This window comes from Pteropus alecto, unplaced genomic scaffold, assembly GCF_000325575.1.
Source record: "Pteropus alecto unplaced genomic scaffold, ASM32557v1 scaffold69, whole genome shotgun sequence".
NCBI classification, from domain to species: Eukaryota; Metazoa; Chordata; class Mammalia; order Chiroptera; family Pteropodidae; genus Pteropus; species Pteropus alecto.
This window is the reverse complement of record NW_006494610.1, coordinates 3,713,929-3,725,471: the sequence shown is the minus strand read 5'-3', so window position 1 is coordinate 3,725,471 and position 11,543 is coordinate 3,713,929. Positions and strand designations below refer to the sequence as shown.

The 11,543-nt window shown below is 35.8% G+C and overlaps 1 protein-coding gene across 3 annotated transcripts in view; it reads left to right on the top strand.

Moving 5' to 3' along the window:
- The window catches only part of GRM3 (glutamate metabotropic receptor 3), a 206,799-nt gene that overhangs the window by 175,780 nt on the left and 19,476 nt on the right, over nt 1-11,543 (top strand). For all 3 annotated transcript variants that reach the window (XM_006925730.1, XM_006925731.1, XM_006925732.1), the window contains one exon: nt 6,045-7,111. In XM_006925730.1, the coding sequence (XP_006925792.1) occupies nt 6,045-7,111 (1,067 nt within the window). The remainder of the gene's footprint in view (nt 1-6,044; nt 7,112-11,543) is intronic.

The window sequence follows — 11,543 nt, the reverse complement described above, 5'->3', positions numbered from 1 at the left end:
TTCTTGGTGTAGATCCTGGGTCTTCATCATGTTGAATATTTTTTGCCAAGCCCTTCTGTCCTGCATAGTTTCTTTTGAGAAATCACCTACCAGTCTTATGGATGTTCTCTTATGGGTAACTATCTGTTTTTCTCTTGCTGCTTTTAATTTCTTTCTTTGTATTTAACCTTTGGCATTTTAATTATGATGTGTCTTGGTGTGGGTCTCTTTGGATCCCTGGTTTTGGGGATTCTCTGAGCTTCTTGGGGTTTTACATCCATTTTCTTCATCATTATTTCTTCAAACAGCTGTTTAACATCTTGATTTTCTTCAATTACGCTGATCAGATGGATATTTGGACCCTTACTAGTGTCCCATATCCTCCTTAAATTATTTTTATAGTCTTGACATCTTATCTCTTGCCATTCTGATTGAGCGTCCTTGGCTTTCCTGTCCTCTAGAAATGGCATTTGATCCTTTTCTTTATTTACTTTGTTTATTTATTTGTTTATTCCACTTAATATCTTTTTCATCTCAGATAATGTATTCATTTCAGACTGGTTCCCTTTTATAATTTTCATTTCTATTTTTATGTTTTTTTAGCTCTTTGTTGAAGTTCTCACCGAGTTTATCTACCCTTCCCAAAAGTTTTTTGAGCATCTTTATAACCAGTGTTTTGAACTCTGCATCTCTTAGATTACTTGACTCCATTATATCTGGATCTCTGTTCCATTCCCTCATATGGTTTCTACTTCTTTGTCTACCCATTTTGGCTGCCTTTCTGTGTCTGTTTCTATGTACTCAACAAAGCTCCTAAGTCTCTCGGTCTTATAAGTGTGGATTTGTAAAGTAGGTGTCCAGTGACACAATCCTGAGAGGAATTCAGCTGCAGGCTAAATCTAGCCCAAGCCTCTACCCTTCCAGGGCCACCCGTTAAGATTCAGCAAGCAATTCATGGATGCTATGCTTACAGTTGCTTCAAAAGGCCACACCAGAAACCTAGGCCAGCTGCCCCAGTGTCAGTCTAGGCACTGCTCAGCAAGAAGCACCTGACTCACTTAGGATATACCTGGATGTGGTTTGGGTGGGGCCGCAAGTTGGGGGAGGTGGAGTTTCAGGGAATCCTCCGGGAGGAGCGACCTCTGTTATCCAGTTTGATGACGTCATGGCTATGGCAGTGCTGTGTCTGCGCACTGGGAGTGGGGAAGGCTCAACAGGGAACAATGGATACTGCCGGCACTCTGTACAGAGCGAGTTTCACCTCAGCCCTCACTCCGACAATGTCTGCCTATAAGTCCCTGGTACCCCCTGCGCGCAGCCGAATAGGCACTGGTGCTCAGAGTGAGCAGATCCGTCACTGCAAAAATCTGCTTGTGGACATGGCTCCTTTAAGAGGAGTCTGCTGCTGCCACAGCCTCTGTCTCACTCAGCCACTGTGTCACTCAGCCACTGTCTCACTCAGCCACTGGAGACCAGGCAGCCCTGCATCCTTCCCCCATCCTACCTTCTGCCTTTGCAGGGTGCTTTCTTGGACTTCTCCCTAGTTGTATGGCTTGTTCATCAAGATCCCAGGTGATTTTTCCTTACTGCTTGCTCCTTGTTTCCATCACAGCTTTGATTTGGTCACCAGAGGAATGAACAGAGCCTCTATCATCTACGCCAGTTTTTTCCCCTCTATCCTAATCATTCTTGCTGATTTGTTTTTCCAAATGAACTTAAGAATCAAATTTTTTAGTTTTTTTAAATTGGTATTTTTATTGAAATTTACTTTTTATATTATTATTATTAAAATCAACTAGGAGAGAACTGAATCCTATCTAAGAATATTGTATGTCTTTTCATTTGTTCTAGCATTCTTTTGTTTTTCATTAGTGTTCATATAAGTCTTTCACATATTTTGTTAAATTTATCGATTTTTTTATTGTTTTTGATGCCACTTAAGTGGAATGTAAACTATTCTTTCCAATATATCTTAGCAAATCTCTTAGTAATTCATTATATCAACAGAAGCAATTGATCATAATTAAATTCCCAATCCCCAAATGTGAGAGGAGAAATATACCTTGGAGCATTCGTTCCCAAGAATTAGATTAACACATTTTTGTGTATGTGACTGGAGAAGTATATCCTCAAATTTTAATTTTTAAATATTTTGATTATGAAATGCCATCATACAAAGAGTATGCTTAACTCAATGCAATTTATGGAACACAGCAATAAAATAATCATCCATGAAAAATACTCCAAACAAGAAGCAGAATTTATTAAATTGATATTCACCTTTCTGCTCTTCCTTAACCCACCCCTCTGCATACCACTGCTCCAGCCAATATGCTCTATCCTGAATTTTGTTATCATCATTCGCTTTTTGAAAAAAAGTATCATTTCTGTATGTATTCTCAAATGATATTTTTAGTTTTGTTCATCTTAGAACTTTATAAAAGAATCATATAGTCGTTTCACACAATATTATTTCTAAAATACATGCATCATCTTTCCTATAACTCGTTGTTTAATTGTGCAACATCATAAAATTGTGAATAATCCACAAAATAATTTGTGAGCACTATTGGAAATTGAAGTTATTTCCAGTTGCTTTTCCCCTTATAAACAATTCTAATAACATTCATCTACATGTTTTTGGCACATATGTGCAAGAATTTCTCTGGGTACATGTGTAGGAATGTTATTTCTGACTCATAAATATGTAAATATTTAACTTTAATCCCAACTGGTATGCTCCAAACTGTTGTATATGAGTTTCTTTGGCTCTATTTCAGGAATATGCAAATTTTTATAGACTGCATTATATAAAAAATATTTTAAAACCGTACAATCTCTAGTGCAACTACTCAACTCTACTGTTGTGGTAAAGCACCCATAGGTAATATATTAACAAATGAGTAAGGCTGTTTCAATAAAATTTTATTTACAAAACAGGCAACAGACAGAAACCCATTTGGTTTGTGGGCCATAGTTTTCCAATCCTTGCTCTTTATTCATATTGGTACTTCATATTTGTATACTTTTTAACAGTAAATATTTAATAGCAGTATTTTAGCAAAAAAACAAAAACAAAAAAACAGAAAAATAGAGAAAAAGCAAATGCAACAACATGTTAACAACTAGTTAATTCCAGGTGATTCCAATCACATCATATCCAGTATACTTGTCTTTCATCATTTCTGTAAGTTTAAAATTTTCAAAACAAAAAGGGAGGGAGGAAAAAACTGATGAAAAGTCCACATATATTCTGCCCCTCAATTTAAAAATAACCTCATGAGAAACACTGGCGACATTATGTAAAAGCTAGAGCTAAAGTCCTAACTTAGGATCATTAAAAAATTTATTAATGCTTGACATTTTCAATTAAGAAAAAAATGGAAATTGAAATATTATTACTGTATTTTCAGGAGTAGAAATCAATATCAGAATTCTTTTGTTATGTCAAACTAAGTTTGTTTATTCTGTTTACAGAATCTACATTAAAAGTTTGAGAATTCCTTTTATAGGTTACAAATAAGTAACATATAATTTTGTAAGCTTACAAATAAGCTGTGAAAATGGTGAAATATCTAAACATATTCCTTTAACAAATCTTTTCCTGAAAATCTAATAACATCAACTAAACATTGGTAGAGATTGATTTTGTAGAATAAAAAAATGAATAACACATCTGGAGTTCTTATACTTCATGTAAAATATGTTAAAATATTTAACATTTTACTTATTTGTAACATATGAAAGGAATCCCTAAATTTGTAATGAAGTTTTTCTAAGCATAGATTAAACAAATTTAGTTTTATGTGACATAAGAATTCTGATATTAACAATGTTTCGACTTCTATGTTCACTTGTATTAACAGCTATTAAAACAATTAAAGTTGTAGTAGTTGCACAAAGATCATAATGTTGTGGAAAGAGATCAAGAGATACAACAAATAACATAGAGAGTTGAATATCATGCAACTTAATATTTGGCAAGTGTTATTAATCAATGGAAAATGATCAACTCATTTAATATTTTTACATTACTTTATAATTTTCATTTATATTATAATTTGCAGATTAAGGAATAGAGTCAGGTTAATTTGCCTAAGGACAGATGACTATTAAAAGACAGATAAGAATCACACATAATTCATCTAAATCCAAAACTATGTATTCATCCACTACATCATTCTGTCTCACTATGAACTTGAAGCCAATCTACAACTGGAGTACAGACACACAGACCTATGTGATGGGTTTGGCAAATGTGGCGGAAAGCTAGGTGAAGGTTAGTAAAATCAAATGACGGATGAGATAACAAGGTCATTAAGAAAAAAATCATGATAAGTTAGGAATAAATTTGGCATATTGGACTACATTTGCTAACAGACTTAATATGTGAAATGAAATGTTACTGTAAACCACCCACCTCTGTAGGGGCACCTATGTGTCCTACACAGGGGAGGGCTGTTTGATAAAATGTGAAGTTTTATTTCACAAAAGACTCAAGTAACTCTTCAAGGGACGCTTTTCCTCCATAAAATAACTAGACCCAAGAACAGTAAGATGTTTCCCACTGGCTGAAATAATATGAGCCTCAGATATGGTGGAATAGAGCTCATGGAGGAGGCAACAGAAACAGCAAATATCTGCAGAGTAAGAGATTGCAATGTGCTCAGAATGCCACTTTCTCATTCTATAGGATTGTAGTTGGGTACTTGAGCTAAACCACATTCCTGAACCTTTCTAATTTCTAATCAATAAATGTGAATAAAAACATGCACCAATTTCAGGGTTACACTTTTAAGCAATAGGTATATCTCCTTCACATGCTCTCTTCTTCCGCTGGATGGACACTGATGAGGAAGAGGCGCTAGGAATTGGTGCAGCTTCCAGATTTAAGGAACTTGGGTTTCCAAATCACCATGTGGAGGAGATATGCCCACTGACCAAGACCCTAGATTGCTGCATAAGAGAGATATAAACTTCCATTGTGTTTAAGCCATTAAACAATTTTAGGTTTATTTACCAATACAATCAAGCCTACTCTGACTAATAGAGTTTGTCTGTGTATTATGTAGACATAAGAAACATTCTTCTACATTTAAGGAAAGAGTAAAGCTTGTCAGTGTGAAATAGTAGGTGCACAGTAGACCAGAGTAGGTGGCATAAAAATTGGTGATCAGAATGGCAGCTGACATTGGCAAGCGAAACATGATAAGCAGCAGCTAGAAGAAACATAGATGCTTAGAAAGTTACAGCTTAGGAACTCACAAATAGCTAGAGGAAAAGGACACAGTTGATAACAGGTCATTTAGCTGAGGGCTACTGATACTTTATAATTAAGACAATCTTTAAAGCATAGTTACATATCTTCTTCATACTGTTGGTGCCTTAAGAATATCCAGGTTCTATGTGTTTATGTGAATAGGAACATGCTACATATAGACCCATGCAAACATATAGTCAGAATAAATGTTCTACAAAAAATGAAGGTATAAGGGTTTGAAGAATGATGAGTGGGCTTTCATTTGTTCCCTGCTTTATCATCTGAACTATTTAAAAGAAGCATAGCATACATTTATCATGAAAATTTTTTTCTTCATTTTGAAGGAGAAAAATTCTATTAATTGTATCTTTTTATGAAAATATTTAGTAGCTGTACATAAATATGTAATAAGGATGAGATAGAAAGTTTTGTCCAATTCCTATTGTGACTATTTTGAGAAATGAATATTTACACACCACACAGAACCAACCATGTGTTCACCAGTTCCTATTACATACCAAGCTCCCCTGAAAGCAGGCACTGTATTGCGCTCATGATTACCACTGGCAGTTGGCACATAAGAGGCACTCAGGAATGTTAGGTGAATGAGTTTATGAATACATGAATACTCTAGTAGTTTTTAATGTGTGAATTCAATGGTAATTGATAAATTATTTTGGCCTCAGAATCCCTATTCCTCATTATTTCAGTTTTGCTAAGGGTATGACATAAAGTAATTGAACACACCTAAGACACCTAAACAGTGTTCTTTTTTTCCCCCTTTCTTTCACTTTACATGTCACAGCTCCATTCAACCCAAATAAAGGTGCAGATAGCATTGTCAAGTTTGACACTTTTGGAGATGGAATGGGACGATACAACGTGTTCAATTTCCAGTATGTGGGTGGCAAGTATTCCTACTTGAAGGTTGGTCACTGGGCAGAAACCTTATCACTAGATGTCGACTCTATCCACTGGTCCCGGAACACAATCCCCACCTCCCAGTGCAGTGACCCCTGTGCCCCCAATGAAATGAAGAATATGCAGCCGGGGGATGTCTGCTGCTGGATCTGCATCCCCTGCGAGTCCTACGAATACCTGGTTGATGAGTTTACCTGTATGGATTGCGGCCTTGGGCAGTGGCCCACTGCAGACCTTTCTGGCTGCTTTGACCTTCCTGAAGACTACATCAAATGGGAAGATGCCTGGGCAATCGGTCCGGTCACCATTGCCTGCCTGGGTTTTGCATGTACATGCATGGTTGTGACCGTTTTTATCAAGCACAACAACACACCCTTGGTCAAAGCATCAGGTCGGGAGCTCTGCTACATCTTGTTGTTTGGGGTTGGCCTGTCATATTGCATGACATTCTTCTTCATTGCCAAGCCATCACCATTCATCTGCGCATTGCGCCGACTGGGACTGGGGACCTCCTTTGCTATCTGTTACTCAGCCCTGCTGACCAAAACAAACTGCATCGCTCGCATCTTCAATGGGGTAAAGAATGGCGCTCAGAGGCCAAAATTCATCAGCCCAAGTTCTCAGGTTTTCATCTGCCTGGGTCTGATACTGGTGCAAATTGTGGTGGTGTCTGTGTGGCTCATCCTGGAGGCTCCAGGCACCAGGCGTTACACCCTCCCAGAGAAGCGGGAAACAGTTATCTTAAAATGCAATGTCAAAGATTCCAGCATGTTGATCTCACTTACCTACGATGTGATCCTGGTGATCTTATGCACTGTGTATGCCTTCAAAACGCGGAAGTGCCCAGAAAATTTCAACGAAGCCAAGTTCATTGGTTTTACCATGTACACCACATGCATCATCTGGTTGGCCTTCCTCCCTATATTTTATGTGACATCAAGTGACTATAGAGTAAGTATTTGAATGGTTTCTTCTTTTCCTTTTATCTTGTCAATGTTTTGTTAAGTAGGATTCAAAATATATTCCTTTTATTTCATCTCAGCAATTAGGCAGGTAACTATAAATGCCATGATGAACTGCCATATTATATGTGGAAATTAATTCACTATGTTTAAAAGCATTTAATTAGTGCCTACTATGTGCAAAGCATTGTGCAAGGCACAGAGAGGAAGATAAATGTAAATGCATGGTCATTCAAGCAATTTATAAGCTAGTGGGAGAATATGTAATACACACTCACACACGCTTCTAAAACTTTTAATTAAATTTAGAAAGTGAATGACAAGAAAATAAGACTTGAACCACTAAATGCCAAATGAGAGTACTTCAAATTAGACACAAGAGGACCTGGCTACTACAGATCGATCTATAAATTAAGATAGACTTACAACATTAAGCTGGGATCGGTTTAAAGATCTAAAAATTTTCATTCGAGCTTCAAATAAGCATCACTTTTCTAAGACAGATAAAATACAATGTTAATTTGTTACACTTTTTCTACAATTAGTCCTTGTAGATATAAGGTATATATATATAATCCTTGAACTAGTCATAACTTTTGTTGTACATATCCAAGTAATCTAATGAAGTCATTATTCATAGAGTCTTTAGTAAAATATAGCTCAAATTTCTGGGCTTCAGTATAATTACCATCTCTTCTGAAAGAAAAGTTCGTGATTCCATCATAATTTCTCAAATCGTTGAAACCATTCATCAGTTACTTTTGCATTTATACTTCTGATTTTAATACTTTACAATGAATAAGTATAAGAATTTCTTTCTCTTGAGGCAATTGGTTTTTATTCTCTATAGTTCATAAACTGTCACAGTTGAAAGTTTTCCAGAAGTATAATGGTTTCTTTGTTATATCATGATTGCACAAAATGAAGTGCCTCTATAGGCTGTGATAGTCCCCAGATCTTCTGTTTATCAGCAATTCTTACATTACCCAAATCTTGAATATTGCAGTTCAAAAAAATACAAAGCTATTTATTTATTTTTAAATGTTATTTTATTATTAGTTTCAAGTATATAGTACATTGGTTAGATATTTATATAGTTTATAAGACGATCCCTCTAATTGCTTTCTCTCCTCTGGCTTTCCACCTAGCCATTAACTTACAGACTGCATTCCCTATGCCATGTTCCTCATCTCCATGACCATCTATCAACTACTAATTTGTACTTCTTTAACCCTTCACCCCTTTCTCCCAGTCCCCCAAATCCCCTCCCCTCTGGCCATCACCAGATTGTCTTCTATATTTGTGAGTCTGTTTTTGATTAGTTTGTGCTTTTTGTTCCTTAGATTCCACATGTAAGTGAAATCATATGGTATTTCTCTGTTTGATTTATTTCACTAAGCATAAGTGAAGGTCCATCCATGTTATTGCAAATGGTAGGATTTCATTTTTTTTAATGGCTGAGTAATATTCCATATGAACCATAACTTCTTTATCTAATTGTCTGTTGATGGGCATTTAGGTTGCTTCCATATCTGGCTATTGTAAATTATGCCGCCATCAACATAGGAATGCATAGATCTTTATGAATTATTGTTTTGGTTTTCTTTGGATAAATACCCAGAAGTTCGATTGCTGGGTCAAAAGGTATATCCATTTTTAATTTTTTGAGAAACCTCTAGACTGTTTTCCATAGTGGCTGTACCAGTTGTCAATCTCACCAAGAGTATATGAGGGTTCCCTTTCTCCACATCCTCGCCAACACTTGTTCTTTGATTTATTGATGATAGCCATTCTGACAGGTGTCAAGTGATATCTCATTGTGGTTTTAATTTGCATTTCCCTGATGACTAGTGATTTTGAGCATCTTTTCATATGTCTATTGGCCATCTGTATTTCCTCTTTGAAGAAATATCTGTTCAGGTCTTCTGCACATGTTTTAATTGGATTATTTGTTTTTGTTGTTGAGTTGTATGAGTTCTTTATATATTTTGGATATTAACCTCTTATCAGATGTATCATAAGCAAATATCTTCTCCCATTCAGTCGTCTTTTTGTTTTGTTGTTGGTTTCCTAAGACAAAGCTTTTTAAAGCATGGGATCAAGAGACTAGCAATACTTAATGTATCTAGTCTATTAAATTATTCACAACCATGTGACTAAAACCTATGGACTACATTAAAGGAAAAGCAAGAAAAATAAAGCATATAAGTTCAGTGTTGGAAGAATGGTCAGGTTTTCTAAGACTACCTATAAAAATACTTGAAAATCTGTCAGAAAACATCAGAACTGAATCAGCAAAAAGTCGGATTATATGAAACTTTGATTTAAGTTTGAAGCTTTAGAGCATGGGGATTAAAATGGAGAATCGTAGTTAATGTATTTTAATGTCCACATTTTTATCTTTTTCCTTATGGACACATTCATTCCTATAGATTTGTAAGGATTTTTTTTTAAGTTCTTAGGAAGCCATCCTTAGCAGACATGATTTGGCATATTGAGACTGCAAAATAGTTTTTCAATGTTAATTATTTTATCCTTATTACATTATATATGAAACTATTCATTCTCAAAAAAGCTAATTAAAAAAAAATAGAGCAGAAAATACTACTGAGAATAAATGAATAGCATTATAAAAATTTGACTGTATTGCATGAATTAGCATTTATTTCTAAAACACAAAAATGACTCCTTTTTTCCTTTACTATGATAGCAATGTAGTAGATGAACTGACTAAATAGAATTAGCTGAAGATATGTGATACTTCATCACATGGCAGAAGTCATGAGGCAAATGGGGCAGAAATTGTAGAGTTGAGGGTTTTAAGGTCCATGTTAATTAAGGCATCTAATCACAGTGAGATCATCTGAGGCCTTAGCAAATAACACCAATTCTAAATTTGTAAAAGAAATGAAAAAGTAGACTGGAGCCTCCAACACAGTGGTTTTCAAAGTGGACTGCACATTGAATCAACCGGGTAGCTTTGAAAAAAAATATTAATACCTGGGGCACAGCCCCAGAGATTCTGATATAGGCAGCCTGATCTGTGGCCTAGACATCAAGACTTTTCAAAGTTCCCCAAGTGACTCTAATTTGCAGCCAAGATTGAAAACCACTACTCTAAGGAACCACATGTCCTTCTTGTTGCACAGATATCTTTAGTTTGGCCTACACCGTTTTGAAATTCAATTTGTCAAAGTTAGAAAATTGAGAAATTTTACATAAATATCCAGATTCTTGGCTTCTCTTGTCAGAGTAAAGCATGTGGACTCAAATTCCTACATGCAACAGTTAGCTGGACCTGAATAGGGGGTGTGCCTCTAGACAGGACACCCTCACTTCTGTTGCCCACACTCCCACCAATCCCTGAATTCTTACACTTAGCTCCCTTCACTTATGAATCTACATGGACCCTATAAGCATTAGAACTTGAGACCTTTGTTCTAGGAATTCCAAAACAAGACTAAGATTTAAAATTTCCGAGAGGCAAATCATGTGGCTCTGATAGAATCAGCAGCATTAGATAAGTACCCAATCATTTAAAGGTAGCTAGAAGGAATTTAGGCATCAAACAGCTAACAGGGTTTATGACTTAGTACTTTGCCACCCATTATGAGTTACAAATAAATATAAAGCATGATTCCAGTCTTCAAAAATCTTATATCCCAGCTGGGAAGAAAAATAACAAGCATGAAAGAATTCAAAATTAACACATGAGTGTTTATACTTAAATTGGATATAGATTCTTAAATGCCTAAGGGTTTGAAAGAACAGTTGGATCAGTAAGAGTTTGGTCTCCCCAGGAATATTCCTTGAAGAGGTAGTATTTCTCCCTGTACTTTGATGAGAAAGTACAATTTAAATAATTAGAGAATATAGGGCATATAGGGAATATTCTTAAGGCAAGACAGAAATGTACCAAATAGAATGCAGTTAAGATGGGTCTTATTCAAATGGAAGATGAGTTGGGGAGGTCTAGTGAGAAACTATTGGAAATCAGCAACTTGGTCAGATTTTATCAGGCAGAGGAATTCATTTAAATAGTTTTTAAGGGCTTTGAGGTCTTGCAATTTTTTTACTTTTCTTGTTTTCTTTTGGTTGGTTGTCTGCTCAGGCAAAAAGTGGCACGATGAAAGGTGTGAGGGAAAGAAAGGAACTAACCTTTCCTGATCAGCTCTTGAGACCTTACTCCGCTAGATGCTTTGCATACATGAGCTCACTGATCCTCATTTGCACCCTGGAAAGCAAATTTTATTATCCACTGGGAAGATAAGTAAACAGATTCAGAGGATAATTAACTTCCCAGGTGGCAAGTTTTTCAGATCCAAATGCATACCTTTTATATCACACCACAAACTTACTTATCCTTTATATAGAGGCTGGATTTGAAAGAGTAGAGCCTTAGAACAACCATAACTAATTGA